The sequence below is a fragment of the Pseudomyrmex gracilis genome, unplaced genomic scaffold (assembly GCF_002006095.1).
Source record: "Pseudomyrmex gracilis isolate BER0280 unplaced genomic scaffold, ASM200609v1 scaffold_35, whole genome shotgun sequence".
Taxonomy (NCBI): domain Eukaryota; kingdom Metazoa; phylum Arthropoda; class Insecta; order Hymenoptera; family Formicidae; genus Pseudomyrmex; species Pseudomyrmex gracilis.
Window position 1 is genome coordinate 386,842 of NW_018020619.1, and position 22,937 is coordinate 409,778.

Below are 22,937 nucleotides of genomic sequence, written 5' to 3' on the forward strand. Positions count from 1 at the left end.
TGACGTTTTTTTACTTTTTTTTTTTTTTGTGAGTTGATAATTTTTCACTCGCATCGAACATAATCGGTTCTAATTCTCTTTTACGTGTGTAGAGCGCGAAGATTTGTCTCCTTTATCTCCCTATTATACGCATCTCTCCAAAACGCGTCATATATACTCAAATAATTGTATTTAGATAACGTCGTGTTTTCCAGCCGATAAGCGATTCTCGCTTGTCACGTATATAATTTGTTTTATAGTCGGTGTATTTTTTTCTGAAATTTTTCTCTCACTTTCAAAAATTTTAATAACTGCATAAGTATGCAATTATGTTTATACTGAAAAAAAATAAATTATAAAAATCGAAGCTCGCCTGATAGTAGTTTATTACGCAATTTAATTTGTCGATTCCTACGAAATAGGCCATGTAACGAGAGAGGGAAGGGAGAAATCTTTACCGCGTGCGTGTCGACTAGCTGAGGACGGAGAACAAACGAAAGGGGGCAGCTGTGGGATAGGCGAAACAGCGCGCATGTACCGAGAAGAACGAGAGGGTGCCACCACCTGGACGGCGTCTTTGAGCGAGACGAGGACGGGACACGAGAGAGAGAGGAACAGGATAAAGTAGTGGGAAAGAGAAAAAAACAGCGAGAAAATGGTTCGCGCATGAGAGAAAAGGACAGAAACGAAATTAGCGTGCGAGCGGGACGAAGACAGAAGGCGGGGACCGCATACGAAAGAGAAACAGAGACAATAGGAACGAGTAGAGGGCGGGGAGAGAAAGAGAGAGAGAGAGAGGACGTAGAAAAGTAGGAGAGAGGAAAAGAGGGGAGCGCGCGAGTAGAGTCGCGGCGCGTTTCCGCGGCTATAGTGCTGCGGAAGATCATCGGGTGGACTACACCCCTGCCGCAGTGGCGAAGAATCAACCCGCAACGATTTCTCGCACATTATCCGTACACGTTTCGACACGCTGCTTTCGAAGAAGCGGACAGGATGAGTCTTCTCCTGGACGAAGAGGAGCTCGACGAGTGAGTTGTTGTTGATGATTTTCGATAAAAGTCGAACGAAATTACGATTCTTTATCGTATCCTATATAAATGCTTGTGCCTGTGTCTGCGACTACCACCTTTCCACACACGCGCCCGCGTTCTTGGAGGACGCGCGAAAAAGGGCTGGGCTCTGATCATCGAGCGATCGCCCTTTGAGAGTATTCGAACATCAAGAAATTGTCACCGCGACGGTCGAATTAAAGTTTTTCGCACACGGTTCGTTTTATGTACGACAAAAAGTTGAATTCGAATGCGAATCACATGTGATATATATCGGCAGAGAAAACAGAGAACTGAAGAATAATTTTGTTTTAACGTGTGCACGTATACGTGGGTTCACGTTATCGCGTTCATTTATGTTAACGTTTATATTTGTATTACCGACACAGAGAAAACAAGAAATTTTGTATAATCTTTTGACAAGAAATATTTGTATTTCTCTTTAATATTTGTGTAAACTTTTGAGACTAATATAATAGTCGTGTAAAAATGTTTGTTTTTTTCCTTCGGACGTTTGTGCGATTTCGAGAGAATCGATTTTGAATAATTTCAATTTTATGTGCCGCGCTCGCTCGTGTTGTCGTAAAACATTGTTTTCTCGCAATGCATGGCACCTCGGGGAATAATGCGCACAAGCATGGAAGACCTACGCAATGATAAGAAAAGGAAGTAATCAAAATTTAAAAAAATCAATGTAAATCGAACGAATTTTTACAATTCGAGATTAGTGGTGCCACAGAAAAATTTGTGATGATTAATTACTAAAAATTGTTATTAATTACTAATCGTGTAATATCAAGAAGTACTCGAGAACTAATATAATTTCAATAATCATGTTATATTCCATAAACGTGAAAAAGACTTTTTAAGATTACGAGAGACAATATTATAATCTAAACGACGACCTTTAAAATCTAAAAAAAAGTAAAAAAAAAGATTTTTTATTTTAACTTTGTATTTGAGTTACGCGTCAGAAATAGAAATGTTGAAAAGCTGAAATTCGAGGAGGGACAAATGTAAATAATTTTAAACTTTATTCATATTTGTCTTCGAATTGCGAGAGAGAAGTTGGAATATTAGAAAGTTGTCATCGGTGTTTGCGCGAAGTAAACGAGCGTATCGGAGTAGCAGTCGCTCGTTGTTCCGCAACCGACGGTAATTGCGGTAAAAAATCGATGTCGATTGTACGTGGCAATACGTTTGTTTTCGGATACACACCTTGTATGTATTGCGTATGTTACGCCATACGTTTCGGCGGAAAATCGCGTTTCCACGATCGTGCTCTCTCTTTCTCACACGCACACGCGCGCGCGCGCAGCCTCCGTGTTGGAATCAGCCGTGTGCGCTTTGTGTCGATAAACGATTTATAGTCGCGCGCGGTTTCAAAGCTGGTGTCATTCACAGGCGCGTCTAATTAGGGCAACGCAACTGTGTCACAGACGATGTTCGCCGTCGACTTTTTCGCCAGATCAGCTGGTCAAATGCGATTATGCAAGGAGTAAAACTAGTTTCCGTAAAAGTGCAAACTAAAGTGCAAAAAAAAAAAGAGAAATTGACCAATTTTTTCCTTGTAATTTTATCGAAATATTTATTGATAAAGTTGAATTGTTAAATTATTTGTTATTATTTATTAATACGTTAAATTTACGCATGCAGCACACACGTACATTATATGCGCAATATCATATTATCTTTTAACGCGTCACGAATAATTTGTTTCTGAAAATATCATTTGTTGCAGTTTTCTGCTCGGCCAGTATCGCGTTACCGCGCGACGGGTTTCAAATAATTGTTGAAATACGTCAATACGGCAAATCGTATATATATGTATATAATAAATCGAGATTGTTTTGTGCACAAGCTACATTTACGTCAGGTATTCCACAAGATAAAAAACATTTGTTAGATGAGCAAGAAATTACTAGAAAAATTTGCTACGTCTATATTTGTTTTGCCGAAACAAAAACGTTTCATTGACGAAACAAAAATTCAGACTCAATAAATTGTTCTTGCTATAGCTCGTGTAATAGCAAAAATTTTTTTGTTTTTCGTGCACATGTTATTACCGACATCAGCGAGAAACGCGTTTCAAGAAAAGCGACGGAATAATGAATTTCGTTAGTGTCGCGAAATTTGCCTGATTCACTCTGGAGAAACTAGGTTGCCTCTGGAGAAACGGAACATGTCGGGAAACACTTTCCGTGAGCGACGATGTGAGAGATAAGAAGCCGAATGAAACGCGTGAGTACGTGTACATTGACTTACGTACACTTTCCGTTGGCAACCAAGCAAAGACGATCGATGTGACTCTATTAATAAGAACGTGAAAGCAGAACGCGCCTCTTTCTATATTCGCCGATTATATCCCCTTGTGAATTGACTTCGCTAGATCGCAGTTGGGATCCCAGACGCATAGCATCTCGTCTCTTCTTTAATTAATATATATAATGCGCGTGATATATACAAATCAATAATATAATAATTATATTTAATAACTTTAATTAACTTTAAAAAGATTACAGAGCCTGAGATGATTCTCATTTAATAACTTTAAACAAAAACGCTGTCGGAAGAAGGTATATCAGAACATCTCAATAAATGTACGTAATGTTGCGAGAGAGACTCCCAAGTGCCTCGGTAGCCTAACAGGGAAGGCGACGGCCCGGAAAGCCGGAGATTTCAGGTTCGACTCCTGGCTAAGGAGTATTTTTTCGCAATATTTTAAAATTAGTTCGGGGGGTAGTCGGGGGTCCTTCGTATACGTGAATGCAAAACTAGCATCCTATATGAATTTAAAGAATTGAAATTTCAATTCAAAAACTCACATGTGAAATATTGAGCACGTTTGTGCACATGTGTATATATATATACACAGGCATATTTTCCGCACAACATCTCGCGACGGCTCTTTACTGTGACAATTTACACTCAATTAACTTTAAAAAGATTACAGAGCCTGAGAGATGATTCTCATTTAATAACTTTAAATAATTTATATTATTTACACGCACATCTTGCTCTCGTACGCTGTGCGACCAAAAGATAAAAAATAATAAAAATACACCGTAGATATTCTTTTGGTAAAAACTGAATGTTTGTACAACAAATTGCGCGATTCTCATCTCTCTCCCCGGCTTTGCGCCAGCTTATGAAATTGGACTACGTTACGCAAACACCGCGAATAATTGGTTGTAGAAGGGTGCGCTGTATATTTTACACGGTTATGTCAAGCTGTTTTCTGACGGGATAAAGCGCGAAGGAGATAGAGAAAACCCTTCTTTCATTTCCCATATTTCAAAGTTAATCGAATTGCGGTTTAATTGCAATTCAAGCAGTCGATATAATTCCGTCGCGGTTGCGTAATGCGCAAAATATTGTACTAAGCCTTTTGTCACGCCGGCGGAACTTGATTACCGTGGCCCCGGTTTGTTCGATCGATAATCCTCAAATCTTCTCTCGCCGATGGCAACAACGACTCGTCCGTCGGAATTTAAATTACATAATCACATTAATATCAACGCGCGAAACGGTTGATTTGATTTCAATACAAAGCATATTTCTGTCTTGAAATAAAAATGGAAGACAAACTCGAGAACACGAATAAAAGGTCAAAATTAATTCTTTCGCATCTGTAGATCCAAAAAATGGTCTACGAGTCAGACAGATTGGGTCTGTGAAATCACGCGACTTTAAAATCTCGAATATCTCCGTGAAAAATCAATATTATTTCAATATTTTTTATCGAATGTTTGAACGATTTTGCGTTAATTAAAAAAATCGCATTATCTCTAGTTTCGAAGATATATAAAAAAAAAACAATTTTTTTCTAGAAACGCCGATGCGCAATTTTTGAGCAAGTCTGGGAGACCTATGTCTGCAGGCAAAGAGTTGAATTTTTTTTTTTTTACGCTTGTATTGTCTTAATTCTCGAACTATACCAAAACACGTCAAGAGAAGCGACGTGGTTATTCGTAAGAATTACATGGCACAAAGCAACGGGTCTTGAATGGGTCGCTTGTCGGAAATGTAACGGATCTTTCACGTTTTGTTCCCTCACAAATGTGTGTGTGTGTGTGTTCCGGTGTAGAGCGATGAGGAGTTCCAGCTTCACATATCAGAGAAGCGCGTAGAATGAAATATATCAGCGCACATGCACGTTGCTATTATGAAATCAAACGGGTTTGCGGCAGGAGCGGTTTTGCCGCTCTATTCGGAGAAGAGCGAGCGGTTTTCCTTTTCGTCAAATTGGAGTTAGCGAATAGCGCAATTCAGAAAGTGACGTTAGTTAGAAGAAATTTCTCAAGTTAAAATTAATAAAAAAATTTTTTTTATAAAATTTTATTTGTTATACAAATTGCGGTGTCGGCTCACCTTCTACTAAACTTTTCACAATGTGTGAAAATTTTCGAATTAAATTTAACTCGAATTTCGATGTGTCTACACAATTTAGGGAAGTTAAAAAATTCATATTTATATTCGGACATCTAGCAAAAATTCGCATTGACCTTGATTCTTAATTTTTGTCATTTTCTACTCAATTTTGTAATTTTCCATAACATGTCCCGTTTTTGTCTTTTTTTTTTTATGGAAAAAGCAATAAGCTTTCTAACGTAACAAAATACGTCGAAAAAATCCTCAACTCCATAAAAAGACGCAATATGTGCGCGCCGCGGTCTCACATTCTAACGTAACGGTTCCACTTTAAACACCTATAGACGAAAACGAGGTCAGAGGTCAGGAGCAACGCGTTCCCTGCATAGTGCCGACACATCGCCCGAAAACGCGCCCGAATTAGGGTGATATCCTCGAGAGGGTATCTCCCTATCTCTCTCTCTCTCTCTCTATCTATCTATCTATCTACTCATCTTGACGACAGTCAAACACATCCCTGCTCGTTGAACTGATTTGCTCACGGATACTCTTACACACACCGAGTGTTCATTTTTCCCCGCGTGACATGCGCGCCTTTCAACGGCAATTATTCCGCGACGTTTGAGTCTCTCTCTCGGAGAGATTATTTCACGCGAAAACAGAAATGATGCGCGAAGTAATTTTCTCACGACGTGAAATGTCAAAAGAGTATCAAAAAATATCACACACACACACACACATACACACATGTGAAAAATTGTCTAACGACGTTTCTCACAGAAATACGTCGAGAGTTGACATTATGCGAGCAGTCAAATGCGCGGTATGTAAATTTTCGTGCGTCGAATATGATCGATCGCAAGTTACACGAGCGTATATACTCACGAGGCTGCTTTTCGCGGCGCGGCCCTGGCTGTCTGATAACACAGACTATCCCACGCATCGCAACGCGCATTGTGCGATTTCCAAAGTTGTAGCGTGTACGTATACGTGATAGAATACGACACACGTGATGAAAACATCGATAGGTTCTCCCGTATCTGATATCGGGGTTCCGATGCACCCGCACCCCCCGAAGAGATTGTTATTTGTCCGAGGTGCGATACAATTCACTCAATTTATGCGTTATCGATTAAACTCAACAACACACCGACAGACGCCCGTAAAAGATCGTTATTACGCGTCTCTCGCGTTGCGACATTGAATTTTCAAATATAAAAAGACCGCGGCCGCTCGCGTGCCGCGAGAAAACGAACTCGAAATAAATAGAACAGTTGGACGGAGAGTCTCACGCGTCGATAATTCAATCAAGAAGCGATCTGATGTGAAATTTATGTTCACGCGAAAAGTAAAGTTTAAACGATACATAAGCTCGCGATAAAGCTCGTGCGTATTGTACGCACTTATTCTATCGTAAACGATCCCGCAACTACGTAGAGTGGATTAGTTTTATTACACGATTGGATTACATAAACGCTCGATATCTGTTATCAGATGCGCTAGTGTCAGCGTAAATTGAATTTCTTGAATCTTCATATGATGGAGTATACAGTCGATATGTTGATACATTGTCGCTTTACTATCTTCGAACCTGTAATTGATCCGCTGTAAATTCTATCTATAATAGATAACCGTGATTCCCGATTGATATCTTTGTTATTGTTTTAATTAAAGTGCAATAACAGCATCTTATAATATCGCGCGATATCTCGGAAAAACGAACTTCAACGAAGTCAGAAAAGAAAAATTATATTACTCTGGCAAAGATTTACTCGGTCGATGTGTTTGTGCAAAAAATATATATCTTTTTATTTATTTAAATATACAACAAATTAATACACAAATAATTTCAACTGAATTTGATTCGAAAATTCATCTAAGATATTTGATTGGCATCACATATGAATGAAATATCCAATTTACCTTTCTCCTTTCACAGAAGTTAAAAAATCCATTGAAAAGACATCCCGGCCAAAAGCTGAATCTCCCACATTCCGTACAGACGCCTTTACATCGACCTCTTTAATTCGGCAATGTATCTTCAATATATTTTGTAGTGACTTGAACAGGTAAAACTCTGTTAGGACAAGGTCCGGAGAGTAAGAAGGATAAAAAACCGATCACAAAACTATCCCAATTTTTTTTAGTTCCTTTACTGTATATGTAGCCGCCAAGAATTTTTAAATTGTTCATTTTGTGAGAGTTTTATATAAATTTATTATTTTGTATATTTAAATGTAAATAAATATTAAAATTTCACTTTGTTGTTAAATTTATTACTCTACTTGTAAACACTTTAGTTTGTAAATAAATTGGTTTTCTAATTAAAATATAAGATTTAATTAAATGAGATTTAATTAAAATAGAAAATATTGTTTGGGGTTTAAGTCACATCGGGATTTTCCGCCAGCCAAAAAGTGCGCAATGCGAAGTGCGCTCAGTACAGCAACACTGGCGCGGTCCAAAATTAGCAACTGTCCAGAATCTTTTCGCAGTATGAATATCGTCGAGCGGCTAGCCGGTTCGTCTCGCCAGATTCGTCGTGAAACATGAAGACGAATTTGAAATTAAGTATTGTTCGTCGTGATAATGCGGTTCTTATTCGGTAAAAAATTGCAATCAACGAAATATGATCGATCGCTTCGGAAGCACGGCAATAGTGAGAGCAAACATGTCGCTCAATGTCAGATCGTCATTGTCGATTCTATTATTATCAGTGACGAGAGCGCGAAAAAGGAGTAAGTTTTTTCACTATTTTCAATACGGATAAAAATCGGAAATTGTAATCGATAAACAATGTGGGAAGAAGGCGAACTATTTCTCTCTTTCTCTCTCTCTCTTTCTGTCTTTGTGTGTGCGTGACAAGAAAATTTTATCAACTTGGATTTAAGAATTTTTATTCACGAGTTGAGAATCGATCGGACAACGGCGATGCTTCGATTACTCGCGCGGGAAAGTAACTCCGAGGGTTTGTCCCGGAAAATAATGAAATTTCGCGCGTTTAATAACGGTTGACATGAAAACGGGCAGGAAATTAAAGCGGTGGTGTTATTAAGAAAGCTAACAAGCCCAGGTTTTTCCCGTCGCTTGTTTATCGATATCCCGTGGGAAGCTCCCGCGCACAAGCTAATTTACGAGGTGAATTGCTCTCCCGGAAAAAAACCCTCGCTTTTGGGAACGAAAACGCCCACGCGACAAGAAACGGTTGTGAGGGCGAACGAGAATAGGGCGCGTCTCGAAAACGGGAAATGTTTTCGGCTTTTTTCCGTTCCGCGCCGTGGAGAAGCTCAAAACGATCGCCAAAAACCTGGAACGACTCTGATTGGCCATTTCCCTCATCATCATGTCTCTTTTCCGCTATTTTGTCGAGACGCAAAAACGATCTAAAAACGATAACGTCTCTGCAAGCAGCTCAGGTGTGCCACGCGCAGTGATGTCGCGGTGTGGTCGATTACGTAATGCATCCCTCGTCTCAACCCTTACGCGCGGCGTCGTAATAACTTCCAATTTCCTGACCGGGCAGGGATTGCAACGATCCTCGTTTCGCAACACACGGATTGTTTCCCGCGCGGTTTGTTGTTTTCACTTTGTGTGGTCGCGAAAAATCCAATCAGCGCTAAAGTGTTTCCCCCCCGTCGATCGATTTGATTGCGACACGATGACTCCGTTTCAACGAGCGCCTTCCCCGCGATTTTCTTCTCGTCCAATTTCCAATCGAGGACAGCACTTGTACATATATTAAATTGACCTCTCGTGTTTTTTTTTTTTTTTTGTTTCACAAACGCGATTTCGCAATTATCGCGAATCGATTTATTTACTTCCTGCCGCGTCACAAGACGCAATTCACGTTTAAATGTTTATTTACTTTGTTTCACGTTTATGTTTATTTTTGTTGTAATGTATACTCGTGCGTTTTTCGCAATTTATCTTCAAGCGGTTTTCTTCCTCCTGCCAAGATGTGCGCTATAGTTAACGCGAATAGATAACTAATCTTGTGCTTATTACTGTGTGCCGGCAAAAGCAAATAAAAAGCGGGACACACCAGATAACAGATTATCGGAAATCTAAATTTTTCATATGGATGTAAAAAATTAAGTGAGTTAATAATAAAGCACTTGTCACGAGAAAAGAAATCTACTGTGTTTACCTTCACTGCACACTGCGCAAATTTATCTTCCACACTTAGACGATCTTCGTTTCGACGAGTGAAGACTCATCCTTAAGGAAGTCGCCGTCCATTACAGAAAATTCTATTTTCTGCGAACATCTGGTGAACGCGTTCGCCGACAATCGCGATGTCTTGCACAGCAAGTATAATATATATTATCCGAACTATCTCGACCGGTTACGCGTTTGCCCGCGTCAGGCCTGTGTAGTATGTTCAGCGATTGGCAACCACGACCGGTGGCGACGTGGTGGGAACGATGCGTGTTGCGTGTATGTCGCGAGCGAAGTATAAAAGTTGTCGTCGCCGACTCGCCGCCAACTATTCCGATTCTGACATCGTCGATCCAGTATCGTTCCGGTCGCAAATCGCGCGAGCTGTCGACGCGGCCGATCTAAATTGCGAAAAAAAATTCGTTCGTGTCGAAGAAAAACTCGAAATCGCACCTGACGAACATCTGTTCGCAAACCGTCGAGCAGGTGAGGCGAACTCGGCGTGAGAGATTCTCGGCGACCTGCGTGCGAGAAGGAAAATCGGGGATGCCGATGTGCGCCTGTGAGAACAGGACTCTGGACGAGTCGGAGGAACACGTTTGTTCGCCAAAATCGCAGCCAGATGGGAACAAGATCAAGGAGACCAGAGAATGCGCCAGTTCGGTTAGGTATGGGCGATTGTTTGGTTTTTGTCGCGGAAAAACCTGAAAGACGTCACTCGGAATCCGGTATAAGCACGCGACGCAAAATGAATTTTAATAATGAATTTTTAAATGAATTTTATAGGTCAAGTAAATAGGTAAATGGATACTAGAGAGAGATCTTTATTTCGATTTCTTCTCTCCGTTGGAACGGAGCGCAAAACTAAATTATACCTCACCAATTCCATTAACTTCAACTTTTGCAAGAAATGCCGACTTCTAGATACGTTTTTAAATTGATGAATTAAAGAAGTAATCTCGAACGTAACAGTCTCATCTTTTAAAAAAAAAAGAAAATGTGTGTGTGTGTGTGTGTTTAACTGTGTCAGATACTTATATCATATTTTTATATAGATATCATGTCGGTGGAAGCGTTTGTTAGTTTAGTTGAAAGATAAGTATCTTATAAAAACATGAAGTGAATTATTATCTGCGTGATGTTTCTCCATTTATCAATTTCTTCACACCATTAAATAATTTGCTGAAATTATTCTTTGGTATATAAGACGAAACTTTCATATGTTTTTGATAAGAGTATTTTCTTAAAATTATGTATTTCTTTACATATATTTTATAAATAAGATAAAAGTAATATTCTAAATCAACGGCTATATAGAGCCAGTGCAGGATGTTGTGCAATAAAAAATTTATTTTTATATGATCGGTTTTTGTTCCAAAACCTTTCGACTTTAGATAATAAGATAAAAGTGTTAGAGAATCCTCTGGTCCGGTGGATTAAAATTCTTGCTTGATTAATAAAAAGGGGCTATGCCGGAACACACACGTTTGCCAGGTGTATTGTGCATTAAATATTTTTAAACTAATAAATATTATTGGTCGTTTAAGAGCCGTTCGCTAGACGTTATGCAGGAAATATGTCTATATATATATGTGCGTGTGTACACATATGTAATCGAATTCACGTTTTAAATTAATTTGGGGGGATATTCAGGGCTCTTCATATGCGAGATGCAAAATTTAGCATCCTATATGATTATAATAATTGTAATTACAATTCAAAAAACTCACGTGAAAAACGTGAATTCAATTATATATGTGTACACACGCACACATATATATATATTAAATATTTTCACAAGTCTATATTATTTCCCAAGGTTTCAACTTTATTTTGAAGTCATTTTCAGGGGACTTAAATTGAATATCGTTTACTACACAATTATAACATGTCAAAAAGATTAACAAAAGAACAATGTCAGTATAAAATAGTTATTGTAAGATAAAATTGAAACTGTGTTTATGTCACGTAAGATGAAATTGAGACTGTCACAGTTTATCTTACAATGACTATTTTATACTGACTAATTACAATGACTAATTACAATGACTAATTATAATGACTATTTTTTATACTGACATGTTCTTTTGTTAATCTTTTTGACATGTTATAACTGTGTGGTGAACGATATTCAATTCAAGTCCCCTGAGGATGACTTCAAAATAAAGCCGAAACCATGGGAAATAATATAGACTTGAAAATATTTAATACAATACATCTGGCAAACGTCTGGCATAGCTCCTTTTTATTAATCAAGAATATATTTTATATTTTAAAAATTATCTTTTGTTTTTTTAATACGTATACTTTTTTTTATTTTTTAATTATTATACGTATTACACTTTATTTTTTATATTTTATATTTTTTATATTTGTTTTTACATATTTTCATATTTACTAGTATAGTTTTTATACACACACTTAAACATTGTTTAATAATAAATAAAAAAAGTAAAATAAATAAAAAAAAGCAATACTCAAAAGAGTATCAAAAAGTATCAATTTACATACTGAGTAATAATGTTGATACCGAGAGCGTTTCAAGGCCTTCCTCTTTTTTGCTTGTTAATTCTGAAATAACTTTTTAACAGCTGTCATTAAAAAGATATCTGCTGCTCTTTCGTTAACGGAATTTTCGATAATTATGTCTCGCGACTCGCAGAAATTAAGATTATTAAAGTCACAATCTCTCAATGCAGATATTTATTAATATACGGTGTCGTTTTGTTTTATCCGTTACCCTGATGCAACAATATGCAAATAGATGCCTGAAAAATCTCTTTCTGTTCGAGCGCGCTCGAACGAATTCCATTTCCGTAGAATTGAACTATCGTATTTGCTCCGAGTAAATCTGCCGAGCAAAAACGAATGACAAAAGGATCAAGTAGTACGACATCTTTGTTAAATACCTTTCTTACAAGAGAGAATCTGTTAGACAAGGCTCTTCGAAAACGAACATGACTGACCGCAAGAATCGATTTTACTTACGGAATTGGCCGGAGAGGACACCGAGCATCTCTGATTCTCCGAAGCTCTTTCCCCGACATTTATATTACGTTCGTCTTTAATTACTTTTAGCCGTTTAAATCCAAATTGGATTACTTTCGCGCAAGAGAATTAGCGCAGATTGCGCGATACACGAAACCGAGGACTACGAAAACTTTTCGAAAAATTTCGGACCTCACACAGAGAGACAAGCGCGAATAAGTTGGATATATAATTATGTTTAATATTTTAATGGTGTTTCGAGCTCTCATCTTTTATTGATTTCAGTTTAAAGTTTAAAGTTAATACGCTATTTGTACGATTATCTCCGCCAAAGCAACCGCTTCAACAGTGTTGCCAACTCGTTGCGAGCGTTTCCTACGAGTGTGTGTTTGAAATCCTGTTAAATCCTACCAAACACTCGAGCTCGGGCTCGGAGATGGCGTATGTGTGTGTATAAGCCCAAAGTTAAAAACTACTAAACTTCCTACGTGCATACGTGTTGACGTAATTCTCTTAACAGCTTATTTAAAAACTAAGAATCCTACTAAAAATTGGCAACACTGCGCTTTATACATTTGCAAAGCAACAGAAAACTTGGAAATTTGCGCAGTGATAAAAATAGTTTTAGTTTTTTTTTTGAAACATTTACTTTCAACCAAAATAAAAACTGATTTAGCTCCCCGTGCGACTTCCATCTGTTCCCAAACCTCAAAAAATCGAAGGATTTTCGATAGTGTGAGGTAATCGATGCCGTACATATCTGAGAACAAAATCGTTCTTCTAAACGTCTCTAAAACATTGTTGCACCGAAGAAATGGTATTCTTGTTTTGAGGATATCCCACTTACTTGAAGTATATTTTATACTAAAATAGGCGCCAAGAAGAGTTTCTTATTTTAAGAGGAAAATCCTCTAAATAGTAATATTGATAAGAATATATACTGATTAGAATATAAAAAGCCTCTATAGAAAAACATACAATATATATCTCACTATCGAAAAAGACTATATTCTTAAATTAAGAATATATTCTCAAATAAAGAATATATTCTTAATTTCAGAAGAATATCATCTAAAATTTTTAAGATTTTTTAAGTATAAAATCTTCTACTTACGAGAATATAATTTTTTCGGGCAAAGTTGTGTATCAAGTTAAATGAAGACTGCGTTGAGAAATAAATCCAAATTAGTCCTAAAAATGTTGCTTTTTTTACTTAGGCCCGCCAGCTAAACTTTTCAAATCGCCCTCGTATTTCGAAAAAATGATTAAAATTTGAAAAATCTTTCATCACGTTCTATTCCGCAATTTTATTCTCAATAAACTGTTTTAAATGTAAATTTTAAATGTAAATTTAGAGTTTCTTATACGATTTATTTTAAAGTACATTATCGCGTATGACACGTACAGCTCCCACACACACACACACAATGTTTAGTACTTTTCTTATCTCCAATATAAAAAATTACTGTAAAAAGGAAGAAATATATATTTTGTAACAACGCCTGGTCTGCGATAAGGATGCGCATTTGCGAAGAAACGGAAACGACAACGTTGCGAGCTGCGCAACTTCACGGCAGACCGCAGACCGTGTATTTTCGCATTCCTGACATTATTCACGCGAAACATAGTTTCCTCCATCGAGTTTGCAAACGAAGACCGAGAGGGAAGAATAATGAGAAACGTGCCATGATACATTACAAAAGAAAGATAATGCAAAGGGAGACCTTTCTCGGGAAGACGAAGAAGATCGCGTCAAAAGAGAGTGAAGAATTCTTTCCGAGGATCGAACACATCGCGTAATGCAATAACGGAACGTGAAACTAATCACAGTTGTAATCGCTGATAACACGACGTTACAACAGTAGATTACATTTGTGTTTACCCTTCGATTTTTGTCCAATGGTAAAAGAGACGGCTTGAGCAAGTCCCGCGATTTGATAATATTTTAAGGAGAATCTCACAGAAAGAGAATCACAAATATTTGATATATATATATATATATATATACTCGATATATTGGGTTGACCAATAAATGATGTCCGATTTTTCCATAGGGCGTAGTTTCTATTGTTTTTGAAACACAAGATTATTGAAAATAATCCGCACAAGAGATTGCTGAAGTATCAGGAATATCGGAACCCGATGAGAGAACCATTTGCATCAACTCGGTTATGTTCATCCACATTACTTATTGGCCAATCCAATGATATATATATATTTGTCAAGAGTTTCATACTTCCTCCTCTCCTCCGTCCTATAATCCTCCGAGAAGATGTGGTGACACCTCATTTTTTCAAATGATTTTATTCTTCATAGAGGTGCTCTCATGGGAAAATTAATCGAGTGGTTTTCCGTTGCGTGGGTCTTACAGACCCAGTACAGTTCTCATAGATTTTTTTTATCTACGGTCGAAGAGTATTATAATTATTAGTCAAAGTAGACTTGAATAATCATAACTTAGAATCTTGATATTTTGTGGGTTATAGTGCCGGACATTCTGTATATAAATTATTTTTTTTGCAGTAATATCGCGCATCGATTACCGCGAAGTCAGAAGCAAAATAGTATTAGGCCAATGAACGATGATGACTTAATTACGACGTGCGAATGTCTGTCGACAACTGGGGGATTGATTGGGTTTGGACGAGAGCGCGCATTAACGAAGTCAATATTCGAGGCTGACACAATTAACGGGGTGTCGCCCGCCGGTAAATAAAGTTCGTGACATCGTTGTTATCAAAGGTCATCGGTGCACGACAAGCAGACCTCGCTCGTTACTCGTAATATTTTCGCAAAACGCGCGCATTGAATGTTTCGCAATTTTTATGACAAAGCTCGATCGTTATCATCCTTGCAGGTACATCGATGGCTCGGTACGACTGCGAAATCCCAACATCGAGCTCATGGATCAAGACATACTGTATCACCTCGCTCTCGGCAGCGGCTCCCATGATCTTGTTGAGATGTTCGGCGACGTCAAGGTGGAGTATAAAATATTTGCACACCAACTTTTGCGGTAATCCTTGACAGCAAGTTTGTATATCCCAATTTTTGCTTGAATAGAGATCGCTCTTCTCAAACCGGTTACGGTTCTACAGTCTATCGTAAAAGTATTCGAACGTCGCGATAGAGTCGCGAATTTTTTTGCCGATAGATTGTGTTGCGTGTCGATGTTGCGAGGACCTTTTAAGTCAATACGATAAATTAGTTTTCTGTTTATTGTAGTTACACAATAATCAGTTTTATGTGTTTATTATTGTTACACAACTCTTGTATAACAACAAAAACTCGGCTTCATCAACACAATGTTTTGTTTTTTTCGTATCAATATTTCCGTACTTTCGATCATTTTGACAGCTCGACTTCGTAAATGTGTCGACGCCGCAGCGGACTGACGGTACCTGATGTCTCATTTTTCGTCTCGACGATTTTTTGACGATCATTAAAAAGAAAAAAATATTCGCTCTACTTTTTAATACGCGTGTGTTGCGTTACGCGTCAACTTGCTAAAACAGTGTGTAAACAAAACTAAACATTACGTATAAATATCAGACTTGTTATTTTTTTATTTATTAAACTTAATCCTTGCCTTTCGGCTTTGGATGGCTTCCGGTTACTTTACATTTTTTTACATTTTACATTCTTTACATCTTTACATCTTTACATTTTTACATTTGCCCGAAATAACTTTCATTTTCATTTTAACATGTTAATAACATATTAATATATATTAATATAGTAATATATTAATATAGTAATATAGTAATCTATTAACCTTTTAGCATCTTGGAATATCAGACTTGTTTCTTCCGAGCGATTTATACATTTCCGTGATCGTTTGTTGTTGTTGTTGTTTTTTTTTTTTTTTTTTTTTTTTTTTNTTTTTTTTTTTTTTTATCATTTATCAACAATTGATTAATCAATGCGTTCTTATCCTTCGACACTTCCCATCTGAATCGAAAAACCGGAACATGCACAATCATCACGCACGAGACTAGACAATGGCATGCAACGTGCTCGTGATAGTGGCAATGATAAAATCGCTGATATCCACAAAACGTTTTTTCGATAAAGCGCACCAGCCGCTTCCCGCTCGTTTAGTTTTGTTATTGCAATTGATGATCTCTGACATTTCAGATAAATTATAAAACGCGTCTTGAGACGCGAAGGATGTCGTTTCATCATCCCAATATCGTTTCACTTCCTCTCTTTTTTTTTTGTGTCGATCGCGATTATCACTTGCGCTAACGACACAAAACGTGATCTTTCTCTCAATCACAGATTCTTCTTTTGCAGTTTGTCTGTATGGGCGGGACGCCGAAAAGAATGGAAAACTTTGCAAACTTCATTATGAAGGAGATAGGTCACAAGTTGCCGGTCGGAACGACTCTTCTCGACATCACCAAGAACTCTTACCGCTACTCGATGTACAAAGTTGGCCCCGTTCTCTCCATCAGCGTGAGTCTCGCTATTTATACATTTTTTTATCACGCCGTAGTGACAACGTTTTATCGTCACAGAGAACAAGTTTTTTTTTTTCCCCTCGTCTCGCGATACTGCAAAAAAATTCACACTTTGTAATTAATTAAGAAAACCTGGCGATCAATTGGCGACGGGACGTCGTTTATAGCGTTTCGAGCAAATTTGCGTAAACGCGCGACTCGTGTCTGCTCGCTATAATGAGATAAACGCGTTCGTAATGAAAGTTGTTATCTCGCAATTCACGCAAGCCGTGACCGATTTTACTCGCAGATATAATTGAATATCGCGCGCGCGACAGATACGTTCATCAGAAACTACGTCAGTCAGCGCGTAAAAGATCGTAATAATGCCGAGCGAGCAAAATTATGAAACATCATGTCATACAATAAAAATAAAAATTTGTTTCGTTTTAGCACGGAATGGGCGTACCCTCGGTCAGCATCTTGCTCCACGAAATTATCAAGCTAATGTACCACGCGAAAGTCAAGGATCCGATTTTCTTCAGGATCGGCACCTGCGGCGGTATTGGCTACGAAGGCGGCACGGTCGTCATTTCGGAAGAAGCCGTGGACGAATCGATGAAATCCTACATGGAACTGGTTAGTAATTGATTAAAAAAGCTTCTGGGAACTAATTCCAATAATTAAAATAGACCTTAAAGCTACAGTCCACCGTGGTGGTTTGCAAACATTCTTGCGCATAATTGTCTACTCGTCTGAACTAACATGTGTTACAAGCAGTTTTTATGTTTTACTTTCCGCACAGTAAATTTTTTTATACTATTCGTTTTTTTCATATTGTTTTTATTGTTTCTTTTTTTAAAAAAAATATACCAAAAGATCGAATCTCATTTTCAAACACATCGCTCGGATAATAGTTCGGGAGTTTAAAGAGGATTAAGGTTAATAGCAGTAATTATGTACTTTGCAAATGTGTGTTTTCGTTTTGCGGCACATTAGAACAGTATTCAGAGTTTGTAACACATTTCTTTTCACTGTATAAACTTATGCACGTTATTAGTCGCTCTAACAGTAGAGCAATGCGAGTCCAGGAGAAAAAAAGAAACACAACTGCAAAGTAGTTTCTTTTTCTGAACACGCCTACTAACTCACTAACGAAATTGCTTGTTATTGAATTAGTAGAATTCATTAATTGTCATTGATTTCCAATGAAACTGTTTATCACTAAATCAATCGGCGAAATTTTAACTGATTTCTAGTGGAATTAATCTGTTACTGAATCAGTGAACTTTTTACTCACTTCAAGAGGAGAGATATTTTTTCGAATCAATTGACTGAAATTGTCTGTCACTGAGTTAATTAGTGAAATTTTATCTGATTCTACTTTAAAGGCATATGATGCATCACAAAAAGCAATTAATTTTATAATTACATTTCTGTTCGAGCCATAATCGAATGTATCTTTGTGGACTTTAATAAAGCTGTCTAAAATGTTTAGATTTCTAAAAAAAAGTTCATGTTTTTTAGAGACTTAACGATATAATGTCAGAAAACTTAAGAATGAAAGGTTTAAAACACTAAAACTTTTTTATATTCCAATTTTTGGCAATTACTCACTCGCCACAAATTTTTTTTTTTTTAATCGTCATTTTCGTTTTCAATTTTTATTTTTGCAAACGTTGCAGATAGTGCTCGGAAAGCCGATCCGCAGGCCGGCCAAACTGGATCGGCAGCTAGCTCGCGATCTGAGGGCCCTGGCGCACCGTGACGATCCTTACGACACCGTGATCGGCAAGACCATGTGCTCCAACGACTTCTACGAGGGCCAGGGCCGCCTGGACGGCGCGTTCTGCGAATTCACAGAGGCCGACAAGATGGATTATCTCACCAAGCTGCAGAAAGCTGGCGTGGTAAACATTGAGATGGAGAGCATCTGCTTCGCCGCGCTGACGCATCACGCCGGAATACAGTCGGCAGTGGTGTGCGTAACTCTATTGGATAGACTCAAAGGCGACCAGGTATATCTAATCTACGTACGTTCGGCACCGAGCACGCGCGTAATCCGAGTTGCTTTATGTTACGTCGTAAATAGCGGGGATCACCGCTATGCAACACGCCTCCGGGTCTTCGTTGTGTCAATCCTCTAAGGATTCCTGCAACGTAATAACGTCATAGCAAATCTCACGTATATTAAACTCGGTTGAAAAGCACGATCTCGCATACAAAACCTCGCAAATGTGTTCACAGACTGATTCTTTATTGAACTAATATTGATTTTATCGATCGCGTGTCTAATTGCTCATCCCTGATCTGCGAAGGTTCTGGCGCCCAAAGAGGTTCTCGAGGAGTGGCAAATGCGACCGCAGCAGTTGGTCGCTCGCTACATCATCAAATACCTTCAGCGAAAGGGTCGTCTCTCTCTGGAAGGACACGGCTCCATGTACGTGAAGAGTCCGCGCCGGTTCAAACTGGTGCAGCAGGAGTCCGAGAATTATGACTAAAGTTGCAATCGGACGTCCGTTTGAAGATCTCTCGAGCTCGCGGATCCGCGATCGGACACACCTGTGGCTCGACGTCTGCGGGATCGGCGGCGATCACTTAATTTTAACGGCGCACAAACTGGATATTTCCATTTACTCGCGTGACAAGTTATTCGGCGGCTTATCCGCGGTAAATGGTGTATATTTGACTTAAACTAAAGAGGATGTGTGCGAAGAAAAGAATTGTTTTTGTTTTTAAACATGAAAGCAGATACAAACAATCTAAATATTTTACGCCCCCGATAGAGTATTTTCAACGTTTAGAGAAAACACAAAGTAAGTAATGTTAAAAATTACATACAAGAGTGTTCATGTGTATGCTTACATGTTCAAAAGTTTATTTCTTTATTTATGAAAGTCTGTTGTCGGACAACATCTTAATATATTGTTGTTCGGAAAGTTTGTGTGACGATTTTCAGTAGATAGCGTTTCTGTAAATCGGCAACATGTCCGAAACATGTACACGAGACATCGCGTGCAAACGTTAAAAACATCAAACAACACACCATACATTTACACAAACTAAATTATACTATTTAGTAAAATAAACCTTTAAATGTCGTTCAAAAACGCTACGTACTTTCCGAACAATCCAATATAATTGCGCAGTTTTTAATTTTTTCTTGCATTTTATTTGTAAATCTAATTGTAACCAGAATTATCTTATTATCTAGTTTGACTGTACATGTAAGAACGCTTTGATTTCCGAAAACTCGCAAGATTTTACAATCTATGATACACTGTATAATGATATACTGAGAGGCGACCATCAAAAAAAATTTAACCGCTTGTTTTGCGCGGTGACTCAAGTACAAAAACATAGAAACAAACTTACGAACTGCGCTCGAGCGAGAAAACTGTACGCGTATTTTTTTTTGTTTTTTTTTTTTTTGTTTTTTTTACAACATATCTTTTGTCGGTTGCGTAATTTTCGATCATTAATCGTGATTAGAAAAATATCGTTTGATCTACAATGTTAAAATTTACGTGTGTGTAAATTTTAACAAAAAAACTTTACTCTTTTAAAACTTAATCCCTCCGTCTGCATAATGGAAATTTCAGTCCCCAAAGAAAAGCCCGATTTTTCCTTCGCATTTACCTTCGAATTTTTATTTTTCTTGCAAAAAGATTTTAATATTTCGCTTAAGTGTCGCTTCTATATTTCAGTAAAAATCGTATAAAGTGTCTCAGAATTTTCTAAGAGTTTTTTAAAGCCTACAACAGTAAGAAAATCTAGATCTAGGTTTCTCAGATTCGGTTGTGCAAACGGCGTTAGTAAAACAACACATTGCAGATGGAGGATTAAATTAATATTTGAATGTTTCTTTGAATTTTGTGTTTTTTGTTTTTTCCTACTAATATTTTTTCCGGAAAATGAGAGTTACGACGATTATTTCGTAAAATGTTTAGGGATCTAATATCGAGAAATCATAAACGAAAAAAAATCCGCTAACGGACCTATTATCGCGGTTTATTATCACATGGTTTGCGAGAACAACAGTTTTCCGAAGGAAAAATTGTAAATTTAGCGCGCGCGATGAGGCGTGTTTATGTGTTAGTTAGCACTTTTAGCAAGTTCGGTGTAGCACATTCCATATATATATATATATATATACACACACACACATATACGTATATAAATACACATACACGTACAGATATATATGTATGTCTATACATATATAGAGTATGTATAATATAGTCAAACAACTAGCGTGTTTCGTTCAATTGTTATTTATGTAACGTGGGCGACAGTTATATGCATATATATGCGTAAGCTTCGAGAAAACGCTCCCATGACACTTGCAAGTGTACACATAGAATGGATTAACAAACACTATATAAACATAAATTTCAAAAAAGATCGTCTCCTGAAAAATTACAACTTTTGTACAACCATTCAAAAATAAGTGGGAAGTGCCAAAGAAAGATTTAGAAAAGAGAACAATTTGTCATTTTTATACCGACGTTTTGTGGACATTTCAATTCACTTACCAGAAATCAAGCTGCTCTTGATGAAGCAATCCCTGGTGGAGTATAAATGTCCGCGAAACGTCGATATAAAATGACACAAATTTTCAGGAATATTTAATACGACGTTTCGTGAACATTTTAATTCACTTCGTTAGAGTTCAAAATCAGTGTCAAGTGGACTGCTATCAAGGAAACTGAAATATTCACGAAACGTCGGTAAACAAATGACTAACGCGGTACGAGCTCAAAATCTTCTCAGGAATTCTTGTAACGTAAACGTAAAATATTACATTATTAAAAATTCTATTGTAATGTGTAGTGTTATTGGAGCGAAAGAAGATAACCATAAAAATAAAACACGGATTTTGATTACATCCTCTGTATCAGTATACTACGATAGCGAGATAGAATAAAAAAAAAAAAAAACCACCGATTTGTCACAACTTGTTATCCGGAAAACCATGTATTGTACTGCCACGTTGATGTTTTTAAAATATTCCGAATCATTGGACAACATATCACAATACAAAACAATCATATAATTTCGTACGACGTTTGCCGTTGAGAGGATGCTGAAGCGACAAGTCAAACTCAGATTTGACAGCCGCTCAGCCGCTACGCTGTCCAAGTAAGTAAGCGCCTTCTAGTTGGACCAAAAAGAATGGATGATATAATAGAGATAGGGTTAGACATATGTGTCTTTCCAGCGGTTCTGCTAAAACCGTACTAATTCTAGTTTTCGAAACTCTTGTTTCTTACAAATTTCAAAGTCATTTTCTGAAAGACACATATGTTTAACCTTGTCTTTATTATGTCATCTATTCTTTTCCGACTAGAGAGCGCTACTTACTGGACAGCGGTAGCGGCTCAGCGGCTGTCAAATCCGAGTTTGACTTGTCGCTTCGGCATCCCCTTAAACGCGAATTTAATTCTTTGATCTTTGTGTGTATTACACTAAAAAAAAAAAAAAAAAAAGACACGGACCAATACAACAACCAAATTTTCCTATTTTTATCAGAGACAAGACACTGCATTACGTATGCGCGTGTACAAGTATATTCGATATTTGTAGGCATACTCGATGCTCGGCAAAATACAAAAGAACAAGAATACACAAAAATACAATTACGATTCTTTTTTTCCGTAACTGATTCCGTAATATCATTTTTTTAAGTCGCTCTTGCGAGAAGAGAAACAAAACATTTAAAAATACATCCACTCCCAAAAGCCCACGTTACAGTTCTCGTTCATTATTATTATCATCGATACTCTACTACCGTAGATAGCAAAGTTGTATAGTTGTATGATACACACCTTCGTTAAGGTTGTTGCCAGCCGATGCGTACAATTTTGCCTTCGTCGTTCACGTTCGTTATACGACATAAGCAGTATTGCGGAGAGCCCGGAGTCGATACGTATAATATATTATACATATA

General features: G+C 37.6%; 1 protein-coding gene across 3 annotated transcripts; it reads left to right on the forward strand.

The window, feature by feature from the left end:
• The first annotated feature begins 821 nt into the window (after positions 1–821).
• LOC109852782 (uridine phosphorylase 1) lies at positions 822–22,488 on the forward strand. 3 transcript variants are annotated; one of them, XM_020424265.1, is made up of 6 exons: positions 822–1,007; positions 15,403–15,526; positions 16,842–17,003; positions 17,441–17,626; positions 18,673–19,005; positions 19,306–22,488. In XM_020424265.1, exons 1-6 carry the CDS (start codon positions 973–975, stop codon positions 19,486–19,488), a joined length of 1,023 nt encoding a protein of 340 aa, XP_020279854.1. In that variant the 5' UTR covers positions 822–972; the 3' UTR covers positions 19,489–22,488. The 3 variants fall into 3 exon arrangements, with proteins under 3 accessions (XP_020279854.1, XP_020279852.1, XP_020279853.1); XM_020424263.1 differs by lacking the exon at positions 822–1,007 and adding an exon at positions 7,914–8,137; XM_020424264.1 differs by lacking the exon at positions 822–1,007 and adding an exon at positions 9,847–10,225.
• The last annotated feature ends 449 nt before the right edge of the window (positions 22,489–22,937 follow it).

Excerpts from the sequence above, each read along its gene's own strand:
- LOC109852782 (XM_020424263.1), top strand. The coding sequence starts at position 7,989 with ATGCGGTTCTTATTCGGTAAAAAATTGCAATCAACGAAATATGATCGA. Across the intron at positions 15,527-16,841 it reads AGATGTTCGGCGACGTCAAG|TTTGTCTGTATGGGCGGGAC; the intron begins GTGGAGTATAAA and ends CTTCTTTTGCAG. Across the intron at positions 17,627-18,672 it reads TGAAATCCTACATGGAACTG|ATAGTGCTCGGAAAGCCGAT; the intron begins GTTAGTAATTGA and ends CAAACGTTGCAG.